This window comes from Haliotis rubra, unplaced genomic scaffold (genome assembly GCF_003918875.1).
Source record: "Haliotis rubra isolate DU_JTF1 unplaced genomic scaffold, ASM391887v1 Scf1, whole genome shotgun sequence".
Lineage (NCBI taxonomy): Eukaryota > Metazoa > Mollusca > Gastropoda > Lepetellida > Haliotidae > Haliotis > Haliotis rubra.
The window spans coordinates 4605330-4628261 of record NW_025764891.1 but is presented as its reverse complement, the minus strand read 5'-3'; the positions used below and the strand labels follow the sequence as shown (position 1 = coordinate 4628261).

At 40.0% G+C, this 22932-nt stretch overlaps 1 protein-coding gene across 1 annotated transcript; it reads left to right on the top strand.

Annotated features, from left to right (window-relative positions):
* Positions 1–609: 609 nt before the first annotated feature.
* Positions 610–19715, top strand: LOC124274055 (DNA-binding protein SMUBP-2-like). The gene is given in 17 exon segments (XM_046709410.1): positions 610–765; positions 2137–2300; positions 2550–2745; positions 6132–6230; positions 7623–7785; positions 8326–8526; positions 9156–9380; positions 9586–9683; positions 10521–10703; positions 10834–10952; positions 11477–11571; positions 12385–12508; positions 13505–13681; positions 15647–15854; positions 16348–16480; positions 17896–17974; positions 18081–19715. Coding segments are annotated over 17 exon segments (3024 nt in total). The 5' UTR covers positions 610–667; the 3' UTR covers positions 18743–19715.
* Positions 19716–22932: the final 3217 nt, after the last annotated feature.

Here is a 22932-nt window from a genome sequence, read left to right as displayed (position 1 = left end):
CACTGTGGGAGTAATTGAGAATCGAGACTTTCGCAATTCAAATACGTGGAGAATATGGAATCTAACTCAATTTACTGACATGACAAATGATCACAGTTGCCATTGGTTATTGAAAGACATAAAACTAAACAATTTTTATATATGACGTGCTTTTAATATTATGTATTTTCAAACTTAAGGCAGAGTGACAGCCGTTCAAAGAATAACTCTTCACTCTAGCGAAACGTCGATCTCGCATTTTACGACTGATATCGTATTTAATCACAAAGTAAATGATGAAAATACATACGTCACATAGTATCGTAACCCCACAGACTCATCTCGATCGTGTGTAATAGTGCGTTGTGCACATAGTCACATACGAGTTGCATCCCTTGTTGTAGTACGTGTTTGTGAAACACCACATAATATTATACGAACGTTTTCTGACTAAAAACTCAATTTTATTTAAAATTAATAGAGTCAAATCAATCAATATATATAACAAGGTAAACGAAAAATATATATTAGTTTTGTTTAATCTGGAATAATCGAATTTGAACACACCGGCTATCTGCAGACTGAATAACAACGAGCAAGTATTTTCGGTTAGAGTTATCTTCCCTTGACATGGCTGCGCCCATGATTTGTGCAAGTTGTGTGTTTGTATTTTGAGACTCCATGGGAAATGGACGAAAATTCGGAGAAAATGACTTTGGAACTTTTTGTTAGAAAAACTTTGGATTTGTTGAATAAGGAGAGAGAAGCAGAAGTTGAAGAAACGAGGTATGGGTCAGATATTGTCACTGTCACTAGTGTCAGACTGTTATTTCCATCATAACAAAAAACAAACAAACAAACATTCTTCGATCAACGGATCCTCACACTAATAAAATTCTATCAGTACCTAAACAAATTTGCATTGTTGGAGTCGAAGAGTTATTGTTATTATGCACAAAATACCATGCAGTGCAGTTGCGTCCCTTAGTCAAGAGCGGATCCGAATGATGTTGGATCAAATCGCAAACTCACTCTCAATATAATCCTGGGACAATTGCCCATTGCATTTGACAAAAGTGAAAATAGAAATATGTTTGATAGCTATACGCTCCACAAGAACAAGAAAATGGGGCTGAAGCCAGTGAAGGGGTTGTTGTCGCACAGGTACTACAGATATGTTAGTTCATATGAATAAACTCGTATTCCAGCCAAGGCCTACATCGAGGCACACCTTGGTATAGTGCAGTCGTCTAGTTATATGCTGGACTACAGATATGTATGCCTATATTAACATGAATGTACAAGAATAATTATCTTTAATAGAACTTGATTTGGGTTGCAACAGTTTATGCAGTGTATAAATTTTTTTTAAAATGTGGCCTGTCCAAGGACTGGCAGTCCAAAAAAGTGACCAGTCCTGAACAGACACAGCCAGTCCCAAAAACTGAAACTCTTAATTCTACAAAGTTAAGTTTTTTTTTGTCAGATATTTCCCCCGACCAAAGGACGGCCTTACTTATGTAGTAGACCGTTCTTCACAAAAATAGATCTTCCAGGACGGTGGGACGGGTTATATTTTATACACTGGTTTATGTGTTTAATTGGGGAGGTGGGGTAGCCTATTGGATGAAGTGTTCGCTTGTCATGACAAAGACCCGGGTTCGATTCCCCATATGGGTACAATGTGTGATGCCCATTTCTGGTGTCTCCTGCTGTGATATTGCTGGAATATTGCTAAAACATGTAAAAGCTGTATAAAACTCACTCACACTCTCACTCACTCACTCACTCACTCACTCAGCATCCACTGGGATATGTATTGCTTAATCTTCCCTTGACATGGCTGTACACATTATTTCTGCAAGTTGTATTTAAGGCTTGTACTGTGGCTCTAACATTTGTGGAATCAATTTATAGACTGATGTAAGCCAAGTTTAATCATCTTTAACAACAGATGACAATGTTTCTAAATAAATGAGAATCCCATTCTCTTAACTAATATCGAGAACACATTCTTCACTGAACCATTCATGTTCCTTGTTTCTGTATCTGTATGTAAATGTTGCTCACCATAAATGGTTGTAAAATTGCCGATGTGAAGTGTAACATTATTCACTAAACACATGTGGATAGATTCTCTTCACTGAATCTTTACAGGGTGCTAACAGAGAAACTACCACCAAAAGAATTACAGAGACGAGGTGTGTGTTTGCTGAAACTTCGTTTGGCAGGAAGAAAATCAGGTCTCTATGGAAGAACATTAGTGACCTTTGAGCCTTTCTGGGCAGGGAAAGACTTTCCTTCACACAATCTCACCCCAGGTATGTGTACATGGTTTCATATTCATTAGAATCATTGGATTGTCTGGTACAGACTTCATTATTAACAGACTGCCATCATATAGCTGTGAATATTAGTGAGTGAAGCACTGAAGTTCAAACAAATACTAGTAAACGAACAAATACTTTCATTATGAAGTCGAAAGAAGAACATTGTTCTCAACTTTCTTCAGTTTTAAACACTTTGAAACCTTTAAATTTTGAGTTAAATGGTTGCTGTTTTTGTTACAGGAGATATTGTTGGTCTGACTTTATCCCAGGGAGATACTCAGAATGAATCACTGGCTTCTGGGATTGTGTCTAAGGTGGGACAGTCACAGATAAGCATTGCTTTTGATGACACACATGACATCTTCAGTCTTGATGATGAGGTCCAGTACAAGGTCACCAAGCTGGCCAATGATGTGACATACAGGCGCCTCAAAAGGTGGGTAGCTGCCTGGACTGTGCAGTAGGGCTGTTACGATTCACTCACATATTTGGTGAATAGAATTGTATCATGAGTTCAAACAATCAGCCAAGGTCCCATTCCACGATCTTAGTATTATGTCTAATGAAGCGAGATGGCTTTGTGGAATTGACCCCAGTTCCCAAAGCCATGTTAGCTCTATGACTTTGATAATACGTTTTAAAGTTGTCACTGTTATAGTTTGTATTAAAATTGTATTATGAATGGGGTGTGGCTGATTGTGTGTTATCATTTCTTTATCCCATGGATTGATGCCCAAGGAACCAACCACTAGCTTGTCTTGTTCTGATTGCATTGTGGGATGTAATTATGCTGAAAGACTTTGACCAATTTCGTCCCACAAGTGCTCCATGGGGGACACATCTGGCGACTGTGCTGGCCAATGAATAACCTGGATGTGTTGCTGGGCAGGAATACTGCAGGGAAAATCTTGTTGTGTATGTGCCCTTGGCACCGTTGTCCTGTTGAAAAGTATGGACATCTTGGTGGTGATTGAAGACAGATACGATGTGATTCTGAAGAATCTGCTCACGGTAATAAAAGGGCGTTAACTCTCCTTGACAGACATGAAGGCAGTCCTGTGATTGTAATTTATTCCACCCCAGACCATGACCTCCCACCACCCAAGGGTCTGTCACAGACCACACACTCATCAGCATAACATTCACCACGTCTCTCACGCCAAACAACGTAATCGGCTGTCAGCATTACGTGGGTGGAAAGACGTGACTCGTCGTCGATGACTACCGCACCATGCCATTGTTGTAACCTTTACTGAAAATGCCTGCTAGTCCATTCTATAAGCTCATTCACGGTGTCCGTCAGTCAGAATTGGTCCAACGTGGAGACCGTTGAGGCATGGGAGCCCTGTAGCGTGTGAAATTCGCATGGAGTCAGCGCTGATGACCCCCACGTCAACCGAACTAGTGCAGCAGTCCTGGCGGTGCGGCAGTGTTCAATCACTGATATGGACAAAGGCCAATATGGGGATCCTGATGGGCGATAAGTAACACTTTGTTGCCAAGGGTCATTGAAGGTCACGGGTGCTGCCTGTCTACTGATGTGCGTCTATGAAGCCTAACGATGGTGGAGTGTGAAGTCCAAGTTGTCAAGCAATATCCCTGCTGCTGGTGCTAACCTGAATCATGCCTGGAGTGCACGTTCTCTTTTAGTGAGGTGTTAACCTCGGCATCTCTGTCCTCGTTTCACAATCGTTAGTGAAGCAATGAGAATCGGTTCTCATACACCTGCTTTTTAATGTCACACTGAATATGATTTCAGAATGAAATTCACGCTCTTTCATGGCATTGGCTGCATGTTGATATATGTTAGTTCATATGAATAAACTCGTATTCCAGCCAAGGCCTACATCGAGCACACCTTGGTATAGTGCAGTCGTCTAGTCATATGCTGGACTACAGATATGTATGCCTATATTAAAATGAATGTACAAAAATAATTATCTTTAATAGAACTTGATTTGGGTTGCAACAGTTTATGCAGTGTATAAAATAGTTTTAAAAATGTGGCTTGTCCAAGGACTGGCAGTACAAAAAAGTGACCAGTCCTGAACAGACACAGCCAGTCCCAAAAACTGAAACTCTTAATTCTACCAAGTTAAGGTTTTTTTTATCAAATATTTCCCCCGACCAAAGGACGGCCTTACTTATGTAGTAGACCGTTCTTCACAAAAATAGATCTTCCAGGACGGTGGGACGGGCTATATTTTATACACTGGTTTATGTGTTTAATTGGGGAGGTGGGGTAGCCTATTGGATGAAGTGTTCGCTTGTCATGACAAAGACCCGGGTTCGATTCCCCATATGGGTACAATGTGTGATGCCCATTTCTAGTGTCTCCTGCTGTGATATTGCTGGAATATTGCTAAAACATGTAAAAGCTGTATAAAACTCACTCACACTCTCACTCACTCACTCACTCACTCACTCAGCATCCACTGGGATATGTATTGCTTAATCTTCCCTTGACATGGCTGTACACATTATTTCTGCAAGTTGTATTTTAAGCTTGTACTGTGGCTCTAACATTTGTGGAATCAATTTATAGACTGATGTAAGCCAAGTTTAGTCATCTTTAACAACAGATGACAATGTTTCTAAATAAATGAGAATCCCATTCTCTTAACTAATATTGAGAACACATTCTTCACTGAACCATTCATGTTCCTTGTTTCTGTATCTGTATGTAAATGTTGCTCACCATAAATGGTTGTAAAATTGCCGATGTGAAGTGTAACATTATTCACTAAACACATGTGGATAGATTCTCTTCACTGAATCTTTACAGGGTGCTAACAGAGAAACTACCACCAAAAGAATTACAGAGACGAGGTGTGTGTTTGCTGAAACTTCGTTTGGCAGGAAGAAAATCAGGTCTCTATGGAAGAACATTAGTGACCTTTGAGCCTTTCTGGGCAGGGAAAGACTTTCCTTCACACAATCTCACCCCAGGTATGTGTACATGGTTTCATATTCATTAGAATCATTGGATTGTCTGGTACAGACTTCATTATTAACAGACTGCCATCATATAGCTGTGAATATTAGCGAGTGAAGCACTGAAGTTCAAACAAATACTAGTAAACGAACAAATACTTTCATTATGAAGTTGAAAGAAGAACATTGTTCTCAACTTTCTTCAGTTTTAAACACTTAGAAACCTTTAAATTTTGAGTTAAATGGCTGCTGTTTCTGTTACAGGAGATATTGTTGGTCTGACTTTATCCCAGGGAGAAACACAGAATGAATCACTGGCTTCTGGGATTGTGTCTAAGGTGGGACAGTCACAGATAAGCATTGCTTTTGATGAGACACATGACATCTTCAGTCTTGATGATGAGGTCCAGTACAAGGTCACCAAGCTGGCCAATGATGTGACATACAGGCGCCTCAAAAGGTGGGTAGCTGCCTGCACTGTGCAGTAGGGCTGTTACGATTCACTCACATATTTGGTGAATAGAACTGTATCATGAGTTCAAACAATCAGCCAAGGTCCCATTCCACGATCTTAGTATTATGTCTAATGAAGCGAGATGGCTTTGTGGAATTGACCCCAGTTCCCAAAGCCATGTTAGCTCTATGACTTTGATAATACGTTTTAAAGTTGTCACTGTTATAGTTTGTATTAAAATTGTATTATGAATGGGGTGTGGCTGATTGTGTGTTATCATTTCTTTATCCCATGGATTGATGGAACCAACCACTAGCTGTCTTGTTCTGATTGCATTGTGGGATGTAATATTAGTAATATATGTTATATTGTGGACAGCTGCATGAGGAAACATTACTTCACTCATTCTTAAATCATGACACTTATTTTTCCAGAGCACTGAATGATCTGAACAACTACTCCAGTGGAAGGGCTTCCCGTCTTGTCAACATTCTGTTTGGCGTTTCTGAGTTGTCTCCCCCCTACTGACCCAACAGGTTAGCAAATATCAACTCTTTGTCAAGTTTGGGGAATCATTTTCAATGTGCTGTGGAGATTATGAAAGGTTATGAGATGCCTCTAGACAAATTCCAGCAGTATTTCATATCTTCAGTGTATCATGTCATCAGTACACCTGGTCATCAGTATATCAGCAGTATGTCATATCAGTATATCATATCATCAGTATATCATATCAGTATATTGTGTCATCAGTATTTCATATCACTATATTGTGTCATCAGTATGTCATCATCAATGTAACATATCAGTATGCCATGTTATCAGTATGTCATCATCAATATATCATGTCATCAGTATGCCATGTCATCAGTATATCATGTCATCAGTATGTCATATCATCAGTATATCATGTCATCAGTGTCATGTCATCAGTATATCATGTTAGCAGCATGTCATATCAGTATAACATGTCATCAGTATGTCATACCAGTATATTGTGTCATCAGTATGTCATATCAATATATCATGTCACCAGTATGTCATATCAGTATATCATGTCACCAGTATGTCATATCAATATATCATGTCACCAGTATGTCATATCACTATTTCACCAGTATCAATATATCATGTCACCAGTATGTCATATCACTATATCGTGTCACCAGTATGTCATATCAATATATCATGTCACCAGTATGTCATATCACTATATCAGGTCACCAGTATGTCATATCACTATATCATGTCACCAGTATTTCATTTCACTATATCGTGTCATCAGTATGTCATATCACTATATCATGTCATCAGTATGTAATATCAGTATATCATGTCATCATCAATATATCATATCATTATTATATATGTCATCGTATGTCATATATCATGTCATCAATATGTTCATATGTGTCATCATATCATGTCATATCATCAATATGTCATATCATCAATATGTTGTGATCATCATTGTGTCATATCATCATTATATATCATCAATATTGTCATGTCATCAATATGTCATGTCATCTATATGTCATGTCATCAGTATGTCATATCACAAGTATATCATGTCATCAGTATGTCATTAAGTATATCGTGTCATCATATGTCAGTATATCATATCATCAGTATGTCATATCATCAATATCATGTCATCAGTATATCATGTCATCAGTATGTCATATCATCAATATATCATGTCATCAGTATGTCATTTCATCATGTCATGTCATCAATGTTTGTCATCAGTATATTGTGTGATCAGTATGTCATATCATCAATATGTCATATCAGTGTATGATATCATCAGCATGTCATCAGTATATCATGTCATCAGCATATCATGTCGTCAGTGTATCATTTCATTTTTTGGCCTCCCAAGGAGTCATGCACAGTTTGATGAATCTTGTCTCTAATGTTTCAGATATCAAGTACGTGAATGAGTCCTTGGATAAATCTCAGAGAGAGGCTGTTGACTTTGCACTTCGCCAGCGTGAACTGTCCGTGATCCATGGCCCCCCTGGGACAGGGAAGACAACCACGGTGGTGGAGATCATCCTCCAAGCAGTCAGGAGGGGCATGAAGGTACTAGGGGTGTCACGATACACAGATCTCACGATACGATACGTATCACGATTTTAAGGTCACGATACGATACGTATCGCGATACATAATTTTCGCGCCTTTTAATAGCATTACCTTACCGGCAACGTACGCGCTCGCTGATTGGTCCATCAAAATAGTCTAGCCAATCACAAAAGGTGTTAGTTTCCAACCTATTTTTTAAGTAAAGCTAGCTACATCTATTTATCGGTGCGGTCTCGTATAATTTTACTATCAAGACTTTGAAAGAGATGGATATAGCATAAAATACACACACTATGTTTGCTTCAAGTTTGCACACATTCCTCGAATGATTGTCTAGAAGTCTAAACAAAAAACTCTTGACAGGCCATTTGTATGAAAAAATTATAAAGCCACTTTTCTGGTTTCCAAACAGAAGTCTTCTGATATAGAATGAAGAGAAAAGAAATATGCGATAAGGACAAGAACATGACATTTGACCTTTTGGTCTGCAAATTTCAACAATTCTGGGTGTTTTTGTCAGGCCTTTTATGGTTTTAGGTTTTGGCATGTGCCCCGTCTAATGTTGCTGTTGACAACCTGGTCGAGCGTCTGTCTCATCATCTGCAAAAGATTTTGAGGATCGGCCACCCTGCCCGTCTGCTTCCCCACATTCAGAAGTACTCCTTAGACGCCATCGTCTCTGGTAGTGAGGAGAATAAACTGGTCCATGATGTACGTCGAGATCTGGACAAGGCCATTGTGAGTTACCCAATGACAGTTACAATCCAATAGTGACAATCTTATTATTTGGGGTTGACATTGTTTTATAAGTAAACAGAATCTAGCCATGTTGTATTTTTGTACAGTGTTAATGTATTACGTACTTGTTAGTTAATGAAACATTAATGATAACCTCAGGGTTAAAGATCAGTAGAGTGGCCCAGTTAAAGTGTTCTGTTGCCTCATGTTCATTTGAGACAGCCTAGTGGTTAAAATGTTTTCTCGTCACGACAAAGATCTGGGTTCAATTTCCCACATGGGTACAATGTGTGAAACCCATTTCAGGTGTTCCCTGTCTTGATGTTGCTTTTATATTGCTAAAATCGGTATAAAACAAAACTCAATCACTCACTCACCTGGGTTTTATATCAGATGTAGGTCCGACATGCGATACCTGAGATACCATCCTGCACTTTATGAAGAAAGCTCAAATTACACACATCATAGAGACTCGACCATTCCGTTTAACCCCTTAACTGTTAACATCAAGGGCCAGGCAGGGTAATAATAAGTAACATCTCTCATTGTCTTGGTATGACAGCTGAGTATCGAATCCCTTGATTAGCCATGAAAATGACTACAGTATAATGCTTCTGTGTATGATTCAGTCTCAAGTGAAGCAGACCCGGAACAAGGGAGAGAAGCGGGGTTTGCGAGAGGAGATGCGGCATCTACGTAAGGAGCTGGTCCAGAGGGAGGAGACAGCGACAAGGGAGATACTGCGCCGTGCTGATGTTGTCTTGGTAACACTAACCAGCGCCTCTGGCGCTGGACCTCTGAGACTTCTGGATGAGGAACACTTTGACCTGCTTGTCATTGACGAATGTTCCCAGGTACGTTCACAAACAGTGCATATAAATTGTGACCGGAAGTAAGGTCTGACTTGTTCTGCATAATAACTGTGGAGTCATCGAAACCATTATCGAAACCAACACCAATCAAGATTATAAAAAATGAAAGTGTAGCCAGCTCTATTTCTCATATGAAATCACCATGAGGAAACTAAAGAATATTGAAGTTGACTATGTTTCTACCCAGGCACTTGAGGCTGCGTGTTGGATGGCGCTGCTCCGAGCTCCTCGCTGTGTGTTGGCTGGGGATCATCGACAGCTGCCTCCCACTATACTCTCACATGAGTACGTTTCCCTTTCAACAATATACTGTATGGCTACCTGTTTGTCGTTATTTGATCAGCAAGCTTATTCAGAACAGATCTTTTACTCCATTAAGATGCAGCTCTCAATTGCGATCTGACAAACCCATCATAGGAGGCCATGTGAACCTGACCACCCAATGATATTTGGTATTGAGCCAGTCAGATATCATCTTTCTACACAATTCAGCATGAGAGATAAACAATGTCACTTTATACTTTATTCTGTCAAATAGACTCAACAAGAAAAGTACTCGAGAACATATGGCAGTTGAGGGCCATTGTGTCACATGTATATTGAAGCAAACAGTATTGGCGAGTAGTGTGATACCGATTCATAATCCAGTATTTGGATATAAGGGGACATAACTCTATGCTTTTATACAGGACAGTGAGTGTCACCTATCATCGGATCCCATTCCACAAAGTGGCCTTAGCGACTATCATAAGCCTGTGTTAAATTATGGGAGTTGAGGTCTTCACAGCGCCACAGTGATGTTTTCGAATCTACGTTTGAAACCTGCAAATTGAAAACACACAAGATCTGTCTCTATGATGTTTAGGGACCATTCATAATTTATGGCTAGGAGTGTCCCAGATAGCATTCAGAAGTTGGCCCAACGTCTGAATGCTATCTGGGCTGGGGTGTGGGTGTGGGTGGGTATGTGGTGATGATTTAAGGGGGGGGGGTGTCATTCACATTGTACATGCTTCTATATAAAAATCATCATCATCACAAAAGAGAAATAAAACACCCCCACCTCCCAGCCATAAATTATGAACGGTCCCTTACCAGTACTATGTCTTTGTTTTGTTCCAGAGCAGCTCGGAATGGTCTTGAGCTGACGCTGATGGAGCGAGTGTTGAAGGAGCAGGGGGACGAGGTGGTGAGGATGTTGACAACGCAGTACCGTATGAACGAGAACATCATGCAGTGGTCCTCTGACCAGCTGTACGAAGGCCGGCTCATCGCTCATGACTCTGTCAAGACGCATCTGCTCAGGTGAACTCAGATTGAATTACCAGTTTTTTATTAGCTATCTATGACATTCTGTTATTCAGACAGAGACAGTATTTGTAACATTTTGAACAATGGAGGCTGTATACTCATTGCTTCAATCCCCAAACTGCAGAGACTTGCCTGGTGTGAGTGACTGTGAGGAAACTAGTTGTCCCCTGTTGCTGGTAGATACAGCCGGTTGTGACCTGTATGAACTGGAACTCCCCGAAGAAGTGTCCAAGGGAAATGAAGGTGAGATTAGTCTCATTTCAAAGCAATTATGTGTTGGGGTGATAAAAAGATAGTTCTGTGCTGGTTGAAAGTGAGGTTTGGTGTTGAGTGATTGAGTATAGTTTTACCCCACTTTTAGCAATATTCCAGCAATATGATGGCGGAGAACATCAGAAATGGCTTCACTCATTTTCTCCATGTGGGAAATTGAACAGGGGTCTTGGTCATGGCCAGTGAACACTTTAACCAATAGACTACCCCACCTTCCCCAAAGCTAAGGTTGAAGATTTAGAGACTACAGAAAAGTACAGATTTTTGTATGTTTCTGTGGACTATAACATATGTTAGATTCATTTTTATGATTGAAGATGTACCAGACTCTAATTATTTGGAGAATGCAGACCAATGATTCTCCTTTGTCTACTATTTATTGCTGATCTTATCATGGAACTCTCTAGATGTTTCTTAGACATATGATATTTCCAAGGCACTCAAACTGTTATCTTTCAGGTTCACCACTAAAACTCTTTCATTTTTAATTACAGGTGAAGCTGATATTGTGGCCTCACATGTTGAGAAATTGATATCTAGTGGTCTGCGACCTGAGGATATTGCAGTTATTGCCCCTTATAACCTTCAGGTAAGACACCTGTATTGTACTGTGCTTTGATGGCAAGAGACCTTCTCTTTGTAGAGTGAGTGATGGGTGTGAGATGTCAAACAGAGGGCTGGGAAAAAACGTGCTGGTGCATGTCATCAATGTGTTTATCAGAAGCATGTCACTATTGTGAGGATAGGGGTTTGAGAGAGTACATAAGGGCAAACCAATTTTATTTCTTTTTATTACGGATCCGCCTGTCGTATTTTTTCAAGAATAAGAAAATATATAAAAATTTATTTTCCCCGCTCACAAAATAAAATGCTAGCGTTTTTATTGGCCAAACATGTAAACTTCCAAGAATTTTTTTTATTGGTTGTTTTTTTTGTCCCATATACATTTCATAAATTGCCAAAAGTAAAATATTTTATTATTAAGAAGGAACATTACTTTGATTAGTGATTTAAAAAAAATCAAAATTCCTCCTGCCTTTAGGTGTTCTGAGGACAAAAATCTGTAAAACAAAAATAAAATTGGTCTGGCCTAAGCATAATTTGTGGTTCTAGCAAAAAACCAACAAACTGAGTATGTGGAATTGAAGTGACACACATTACCAGCCTGTTTGGATTCTTTGATTAAATTTACATGTACATTTGCTAGAGCTCATAGATGTATGTGGTGCCTAACTTCATTTTAAGCTAGTACTGTTAGTAAATAGTTATAACTGGTCATTTTATACCTGTTCTACTTAAACACAGACATGAAAAATCTGATCATCCTTAACAGGTCACTGTCATATAGCTGTGTTATTGCTGTGTTGAAAACTAAATTAAACTGCCATGTTTTGCTGTGAAGGTGGAGCTACTGCGTGTGAGACTGTCATCAACATACCCTAAACTGGAGATCAAGTCCGTGGACGGCTTCCAAGGGAGGGAGAAAGAAGCTGTTGTCATCTCTTTTGTCAGGAGTAATTCAAAAGGTAAATGATTATGTACATGGGGGGAGGTGGGGTAGCCTAGTGGTTAAAGCGTTCGCTCGTCACGCCGAAGACCCGGGTTCGAATCCCCACATGGGTACATTGTGTGAAGCTCATTTCTGGTGTCCCCCGCCGTGATGTTGCTGGAATATTGCTAAAAGCGGCGTAAAACCAAACTCACTCACTCACTATGTACATGGATGTAGTGCAAGCTATCAATATTGGTGTCTTATTGTTTTCTGAACTGATAATTATTTTGAGATTAGAATTGGTCATCAGTAACCCATGCATATCACAAATATTGGGGGAACAAAATTAAATATTGGGTAAAGAATACAAAAGCAAGACAGCACTTATCATTAATTGCATTCTGTGAATCAGTAACAAAGTAAATGTTTTGACTATGTTGACTCTCTTCATTTATCACACCAGTGAAGGTCCGGGTTAGAATATTGATCTTCAGTAACCCATGCTTGTCGTAAGAGGCGACTAATGGGATCAGGTGGTCAGGCTCACTGACTTGGTTGACACATGTCATTGGTTCCCAGTTACGCAGATCGATGCTCATGCTGTTGATCACTGGCTTGTCTGTTCCAGACTCGATTATTTACAGACCACCGCCATATAGCTGGAATATTGCTGAGTGCAGCGTAAAATTAAACTCACTCACTCACTCACTCTTCATTTATCATGACAATGACCAGTGACCATACTACTGTCAAATCAAATAGACAAGAGTGTTGACAATGATTTTGCCAGACTTCGACATGTTTGATAAATTTCATGAATATTCAGTTATTGTGGTTGTGAATGTGGTTTGATTCTCTGAATTCGCGATTGAATCGAACAGCCCTACTTGTAGCACCAACTTTGCTTGTGAGTCAATCAATGTCCCTTTAAAGATAACCATAAATATTTACTTGCCATCTATGTGACCTTGGTTGAATTCAAACCTTTTTCTTCATAGCTTCATGTTCCATTGTCTTTCCTGATCAACAGGTGAAGTGGGCTTTTTGGCCGAGAATCGTAGAATAAATGTGGCCATCACTCGAGCACGCCGCCACGTGGCAGTGATCTGTGACACGGAGACAGTCAGCCATGACAAGTTCCTGAAGACCCTGGTGGAGTACTTCACGGAGAGGGGGGAAATCTGGTCTGCCCAGGAATACATTCAAGGTGAGAACTGATTAATGGATTTGATGGGCATCAGTGATTTTAGAATATGTTTATTTATTTGTTGTTTAAAACCACTTTCTTACACCATAGTCTAAGAGTAACTACAGCCAGGTGATGAAAAGTTTATATACATATGCATCAGATTAACATTAAAAACAGCATGGAATTGAATAACAAGTGGTACATAATTGGATGAGGTCAGGTGGAGAGTAAGGACAACAAATGGCACGGATCAAGAAGCCAATAAGGGATTAGGGGCGGTGGTGTAGCTTAGTGGTTAAAGCGTTTGCTCGTCACGCCGAAGACCCGGGTTCGATTCCCCTCATGGGTAAAATGTGTGAAGCCCGTTCCTGGTGTCCCCGCCATGATATTGCTGGAATATTGCTAAAAAGTGGCGTAAAACCAAACTCACTCACTCACTCAATAAGGGGTAAAGCAATATTCAAGACAACAGCATGTAAATATATGAGTCTGTACCACACAATCAAGTTACTGACATAGTGCATTGATTTACCTACTTAACATATGATGACATGTCACAAAACATGCTGTCAATCCTGAACACCCAGTTCATTTGGTCACCTCTTTGACAGGCATAGGCTGTTGGGAACCTATATTCTTACCAGAAATTTCCAGGGGGAATGTATCATGATATATAACATTAAAGACATCACCATATGGGTATTCAAGACTGGAAAATGTCTCCATCAGTGTATACTGGTTGTAAGATTGTGGTCAGGGCCCCGTTCCTCAAAGCGATCGTAGCACTAAGATGATCATAACTCCCATACTTTAACATAAGACTTATGACAGTCGTAGCACTACTTCGCTTTGAGGAGCGGGCCCTGGCCCAGGATGCGGGTTATTATCCCCACCGGTGTTTAGCACCTAGCTCCAGTCCATCCGTCCCGTCCGCATAAATTAATCTTAAGATCCCACTTCTTTTCATATTTGGTACCTAGGTTCATCACAGTTAAAAAAAGGTCCCAGTCAGGTTTGGTGACCTTGACCTTCATTCTCAAAGGTCAATTTAACGTTTTACTCTTGTCAGGGGATATCTCAGTATCTAGGGAAGGCACAGGGCCCAGTCGATTTTGGTGACCTGGGTTCATTAATTTTCAAGGTCATGGAATATCTTAAGATCCAGCAAGATACCTGACTTCTTTTTCATATTTGGTACCTAGGTTCATCCACAGTATAAGAAAATTTTCAAGGTCCCAGTCAGGTTTTGGTGACCTTGACCTTCATTTCAATGAAGGTCAATTTAACGACCTTTTACTCTTGTCAGTGAGAGGATCTCAAGAGCAAGACTTCATCTAATGGGAAGTACCATTTTTGCACAGGGCCCTTGAAAATATTTGTCGATTTTCATGGTGACCTTTAACTTCATCTTAATTTCATTCAAGTTTGTTTGATGATGATTATGTCACTTAGTGAAATTTTCATTCGCAGTGCTGGCATTAAGATATATATTTGCTCTTTAGATGTGCATTTGACCGAAAGGAAGTGCAACAGTTAAGTTACAAACTGACTTCTTGAAAATGAGAGTTATTCTCATCTTCTTAAAAGCTGCTTGACATCCTTCTGATGGTTAAATATATTATAGCAAATTCATCCTATTCTGGCCCATTGACCCATTTCATGGCTGCTGCCTGTACAGAAAGGATTGCTTTAAAAAATATTATGTATGGGATATTGAAAAGCATCTTGTCATGGAGTCAAGTTTCTTCTGGGAAAGCATCAGGACTGGGAACGGATAAAATGTATGTAATCATGTTGGATGAGTGGTTAGCCCAGTGGTTAGAGTGTTTGCTTGTAACATTGATCACCCTGGTTCTGTTCCCCTGTCATCTTCATATTGCTTCCTGTAGTTTTGCTGGGATGGTGCTAAAAGTGGTTTGAGAACCGTTACACTCCTCATTCCATAGAATCTCCCCACCTTGACCTTCACTTGTGTTTCATCAGACGGCAAGGTGACCCACACAAGTTCGCGTCCTGAACAACTGGAGAATCTGTTGTCTGTCAAGTCCTCCACCAAGCAGAAATCTAAAAGCAAAGGTGAAGGTCATAAACAGAGTAAAGGTGACAAGGGTCACCAGAAGCAGGTGCAGAAATCAGGTCAAAGGTCAAATGAAGGAGGTGCAAGACCCAAGCAGCCAGCTTCGGAGGAGGGGTAAGTACCGACTCATACCATCCCAACATCCCAGTCTCAAGCAGTGGGTGAGGGATGGGGATCAAGAACAATTGTTTAGACTTAGCATCAACATCTGTTTGATGCATTTGCAAAAGGATAAGTGACTAAATATTTATTTATTGAAAGCAATTAAAAGAATACACAATACAAAGAGTTCATTTATATAAAACATGTGGAAAAATCAGTGACAACTGCCCCTCGTACATGTGTTCAAAATTGATGACCCCCCCTACCTCCCCAGAAACAAAATTGGTGACCCCACTTAAAACCATCATCACCCCATATATTATTTATTTTTTTAACTTCCACAAACAATTAAAAAATTTGATCCTTTTGATTGGCAAACGAAACGTAACATCACATATAATAAAGAAGTTGTCATCCATAAAGTATCTTACTTTCTTTTCTTATTTGTACCTCAATTCCACCTGTACATCTTCAGCTCCCTAATTGTCCTGTATGTTCCATTCAGTGCTGTGCGTGATGTAGAGGAGAAGGAGGCAGAGTTTGTCAAGTACCTCGAGGACTTCCTGGCCAACCCCGAGCAGACATACCTGGACTTCCCAGCATCTCTCAACTCTCATGACAGGCTGATTGTACACCAGGTACATGGCACCTCATTAGATGTATATTTGGTGTTTCAGTTTCAAACCATAGTAAGGGACCGTTCATAATTTATGGCTAGGGGGTGATGGTGATTTTCATGGAGAAGCATGAACAATGTGAATGCCACCCCCTAAAATTTATGTACAAAGTAAGTGACCCCGCCCTGCATGTCATGTACAAAACCAATGACCCCCTTCCCCCCCAATTTGTAAGCATAATTTTTTAATATATTTTTGTACAAAATTAATGACCTTCCTGCTTCCATAGAACAAAATGGTGGACAAACACACACACACATATACATATCATCATCATCATAACACCCCCTCCCACACACACACACATCATCAACCCCCAGCCATAAATTATGAATGGTCACTAATCGAACCTGTAGCCATTTTTAGGTCCACTAGTCCAAGTGTATCCCATGTGTTCAAACAGCACACTGAATTTTAAGTGATTATTCAGTCATGTCCTGAAATGCAGACCTTTGGTGGTATGTCAGCCACACATTTTCTTGGCCTGTACTTACATGGTATCAGGATATAGAGAATGCCACAGTGGTCTAGTGGATAGAGTGTTAGCTTGGAGAGCCAAAGGTTTTTGTGTTTGATCTCTGATCACATAATACCAAAATACATTAAGAGAAGGTTCTTGTTATTTCCCTGCTTGCTGCTTGGCATTTTTTTGATAAACAAGGACTGGCCAGCTGAATCTCATTACACAGGGTCTGGGCGGAATATCCATGTTAAATTGTGGCATTGTATCTCAGAGGGCTTGCACTTTAAAACTGCCTTGACTAGTACAAGTGTCAACATCCACAAACACGAGCATGTTATTTTGAATGCTCTAAAACCCATATTCACCTCACCTGACCTCAATCATGAAGATTTACTATTGCCGACAGATCACTCACGCACCCACCCACTCTCCCTCACTCATTCACTGTTTGATTCTCACAGTCGTCATCAACACGATGTTGCAAAATGTAAGACATGAAAAAACATTTCAGGACAAAATTTGGTGATTATTTGTTATTTTCAATGGTGGTCAAAACTAGATTATGTCAGCTGGAAAACAACAGTTGCTAGAAGTATTTTAAAGCTTTGATCAAATATAATTATCCTTGAAGATCCGGGTTTGAATTGGTCTTCAGCAACTCATGCTTGTCATTAGTGGCGACTAACAGAATCCGGTGGTCAGACTTGCTCACTTTGTTGACAATTGTCAACATATTCCATTTGCTTACATCGATGCTCATGCTGTTGATCACTGGATTGTCTAGTCCAGATTGGATTATTTACAGACTGCAATCTTATAGCTGGAATATTGCTGAGTGTGGCATTAAACAACAAACAAGTTAAATATAATATATATTCATGTGTTTATAGCATCTCTTCTTTAACTCTTCCAGTTATCAGAGAAGCTTGGCTTACTCCACATCAGTAAAGGGGAAATGAAGGACAGGCACATTGTTGTGTCCAAACCGAACTGTACATCAGGAGGTGAAGGCCATGACCTCTGACACATCAGGTCAAGATCATAAACCTGATGTCAGGGTCAAAACTAAGACAAACAGAAAGGAACAGAAGAATCCAGAAAATAAGGAAAACAAGCCGACAAATGATGGCAGTGTTATGCCTGATGTTGTACACACAGATTCATCTGTGAAGTGTGATGAGACAAATGTGGAACAGGTTGAAAAGAAAAGTGATAAAGTAACTTGTGAAATATGTGGTAAGGAGGTTCTGAATGCAAACATCCAGCTGCATTCTGTTCATTGTGCTAGGCAGGTCAAGGCCAAACTGACAGAAGGTCAAGGCCAGTCATCGAAAGTTGAGGCCAAATCTAAGAAAAAGACAAAAAACACAAAACAGGATGCAGCTTTACACCGTACAGCATCTGCACTGGAAAAAATCAAAGACGATGATTTTGATAGTTTGATAGCAACTGTACAGAAACTTGACAATAGGTGCTGTTTTACAAAATGTAAACAGTTCACCACAACCCTGGGTCATACCTGTGACTTCTGTTCGAGGAGGTTCTGCCTGGCCCATCACATCCCTGAGATCCATGGATGTGGAGCTGATGCTAAGGCTGCAGCCAGACAGGCCATGGTCAAGGAAGGAATCCTCTTCAGGGGGAATGTTGCACCACAGAGAAAACTGGACCCTAACAAGCGAGCTGGTTTACAAAGAAAGTTGGATAAGAAGCTAGACGAGATGGCAGGAATGCGTTCGTCAAAGAATAGCAAGAAATGATGTTAGGCAGGTCCTATGGATATGTACTACTCAACAGTTGCTAAGGACCTAGTCACCTTTGGTATCTGGTCTAGCCTTTAACAAACGTTGAGTAGTGTGTCTGTGAATTAAAGGAGGAATGTATTTGAAAGTTGTCTTTTCATAATCTGACATTGGGGTAGCCCAGTGGTTAAGGCACTAGCTTGTCAAACTGAAGACCTGGGTTTGATTCCTTACATGGGTACTATGTATGGAAGTCATTTCTATGGTGTGATATGAATATTGCCAAAGACTCATAAAACCTAAGAGTTGTTCTGAAACTATTTTATGAAAATGGGGCATCTTTTATCAAAAAGTACTGAAATTTGTTCTACCAGTCGGGTCAGCTAGTCAAGAGGCAAAACATGCATTTAGAATTTAGACCTTGATGAAACCATTGCAGCATAATATTTTGAACATCATGAGTTACGAATATCATGAAGGTGCAAAGCTGACAAAAAACATATCCTAACCCCACCACACACTTATCTCCTCGTTGTTTCAGAGAAAATAGTGTTAGAAACAGTGTCAAAAAGTATTTCAAATCGAGGCTCATGATGTTAATCACTGGATCTTCTGGTTTAAACTCTATTATTTTCAGACCGATGTCATATTGCTGAGTGCAATAACAAACACTAAACACACTAACATAGCTTGACCATTGAAGCTGAAATTTGGCAAGCAGGTGCCGTCTTTTGAAGACATTTTGTTCCAATTAATATATTTTTGTTGTTGTTTAGTAAAATAATTTTAAAATCAAATTTTACAAACAGGTATTAGTGGTGAGAGATGACTGGTGGTCAGTCTTGGTGATGCCAACACACCCAAACAGCATGGATTGTTGCCCATATATATCAATCACTGGACAGCCAGCTCACAGAGCTCTGTCCCCTAGAAAATACTGATGTTATTTTCTGCTGTTCATAACTGTGATAATAAATATGTCCTCACATTATGGATATGTTTTCTTTGATGTTAAATCTTCAGACGAGTCTTGGACTGTGACCTTTTTACACTTATGGATGGTTTATGACAGACATTCAGCAGTTTTGACAAAGCATTCATAAATGGGTTAAAATATGTTTTTGGAAAGCTTTCCTCTGTATCGTTTTAATTTGAACGCCCTGCTATTTGAAAAAACCAACATCTGTAATCAACTTGTGTAAAAAACGAGGCATAACAAAGCCAGAAGGAAGTCTCAGCTAATATACAGATTAAAGCTGAATTACCTGAACTTAGTCCATGATTTTCCTCATCTTTCAAATGAAGTTTACTGGAAACAAGGACAAGATATGGTCTTTCAACTTTTGTTCCAACACAAACTGTGATCTCATTATCAACCTATCGACAAATTAAGTGAATGATTAATAAATCATCACCCAGTCAGTGTTGTCTGGTTTTTGAAGTAGTTTTACAGGGCCGTGGGGTAGCCTAGTGGTTAAAGCGTTGGCTCGTCATGCGAGACCGGGTTCGATGGGTTAAGCCCAATTCTGGTGTCCCCCACCGGCACAGTGTGTTAAGCCCATTTCTGGTGTCCCCCCACGTGATATTGCTGGAATATTGCTAAAAGCGGCGTAAAACTAAACTCACTCAGTCAGTCAGTAGTTGTACACCTTTGAAGCATCTCTGTCGCTCTTGAAGCGATAGCTTTGTAGTGCTTGAAGCGGCTATACAATTCTGTAGGCGGCTATATTTCTAGAAGTGGCTATATAATCTGAAGTATGCCGTTTTTGGTGACAAACGATGACTCAAGGTAATCTACAAGACAGGCTCTATTTAGAGAGCGTGTGAGCGTTAATTTATTGACTGTCATATGATACACACTCATGATCTTCATAAACCTAGAAACATTCGGACGAACCGGGATTCAAACCGGTAACCATACACATTTCTCACGCAGCGGTCATTAAAATTTTAAAGCGAGGCTCGAAATACATGAACGTAATCCACTCTCCTACCCAGAGTTCCATGCCGTCACAAGTCTCGCTCCGACTCCTCAATGGACGAGATTTGAAGGAATCAAACATAGAAAGAAGACTGGGCAGATTACAGTCTCATTCCGGGACGTCAGCATCTGAAGGGGTACAAACTTCGCTGAATGTTGCATTCATGATGTTGAATGTAAGTACTAATGTTAATGCATATTAACGAATACGAGAACTATTATATCATGATTGGTTTGACATCGAGAAATATGAAAAGATATAATACGAAAGAAATAGCATAATGCATGTAGAGTTTGACTTTATCAGGTAGACTTCGTGCAGGCTCCAGTTTAGGAACTGAGATTGTTGATGTTAGAATGTGATGGGTGAAGATCCGGGTTAGATTGGTCTTCAGCAACCCTTGCTTGTCGTAAGAGGCGACTAACAGGATCGGGTGGTCAGGCTCGCTGACCTGGATGAAACATGTCATCATATCCCATTTACATAGATCGATACTCATACCGTTGATCACTGGATTGTCTGGTCCAGACTTGATTATTTACAGACCGCCGCCAAAAGCTGGAATATTGCTGAGTGCGGCGTTAAACAACAAACTAGCCAACCAACCCAGTTGCTATCGTGTAATCGTACCAATACGGTGTGGATCACTGGATTATCTGCAACAGAGATACATGCTTACAGTAAAGTGCGTTTATAACGCACAGGCTTATAACAAAATAAAGGATATATCGAACTGGTATGTTTGGGTGTCCCGACCACTTGCCATACATATACTTTGGTCGAATTGAGTATAGCGAAGTAATAGATATAGAACTGTAATGTATAGTTTTACCCATGAATGTCCGGGTTAGAATATTGATCTTCAGTAACCCATGCTTGTCGTAAGAGGCGACTAACGGTATCGGGTGGTCAGGCTCGCTGACTTGGTTGACACATGTCATCGGTTCCCAATTGCGCAGATCGATGCTCATGCTGTTGATCACTGGCTTGTCTGTTCCAGACTCGATTATTTACAGACCGCCGCCATATAGCTGGAATATTGCTGAGTGCGGCGTAAAACTAAACTCACTCACTCACTAGTGTATAGTTGACTGTAGGTGGAATATAGCTGAGTGCGGCTTAAACACAAAACAAACCGACTCACACCAAGACGTGATAACGTTTGGATTTTATTTTCATGAGAAGTGTGGCACCTGAAAGACAAGCAGCAAATGAATAATCAGTGTGTTGTGGCGGTATGGTGATAAACGCGCATACCACTTTCGTTAAGTGGTTAACGTCGCCTCGGTCAATGTCAGTACACCCAGATTACAGGACAGAAGCAGTCATTCAATCGTTATTTGCACTTAACAGGCCACGGTCCTATATTACATGTATACCCACAATATCATTAGGCAGTAGAGAATACTTTTTTTTCTGTTAGAAAGGCATGATACAGAAACATTGATAATTTCCCCTGGAAATTTATAAATATTATGATGTACAAAGTAATATTTCTTAGTATACTTATTTCTCAAAGTGTCGTAGGCTGGACAGACACAAAGAAAATGATATTCATCTTCAATTACATTCAAATCACACTTTACATATTCTATCTTTTTATTCCAATATATCTACCTGTTCCTGTTAACAAATCATGTATGTCTGTTTGTGTCCTGCATGGAAGAAGCATGATAATTAAGTTGAGTCTGTGGCAACTGTCGTTTTTCTCCATACTCAAAACAAAATTGCTTCATACAGCAGAACAGCAGAAAGAAAACGCCCTGTCTGACGCCACTGACACTCTCATTCACATACTGTTAGACTAACACTTAGTTTTTTGGGAATATATCATTTTCACAGAAACAAGCAGCTACATTTAAATTGAAAAGGAGCCCCAGTGGGTGGCAGTGAACCTGTGGGAAATTTAGACTTGCCTCATTTACGGCTAAAGCGTTACAGTAAAGGATGGGTAAAAGGGAAAATAATATGGTTGAGACTGTGAGACAGTCTGTGGATGACTCCAGCAGTACACCTAATATATATATAGGTGTGCGTGATAAACGTAGCGTCATGTTAGGAACACAGTCACGGTGGCATTCACGACTTGAACTGTATTCATTGGCGGATCCAGATCCCCAACCCCCCCTTCATAATTCCTGGATCCGCCCATGGTATTAAACATTCGATGCAGATTTCCCACAATGACTCAGCATATATACTAAGCAGCAAAAGAAACGTCAGTTT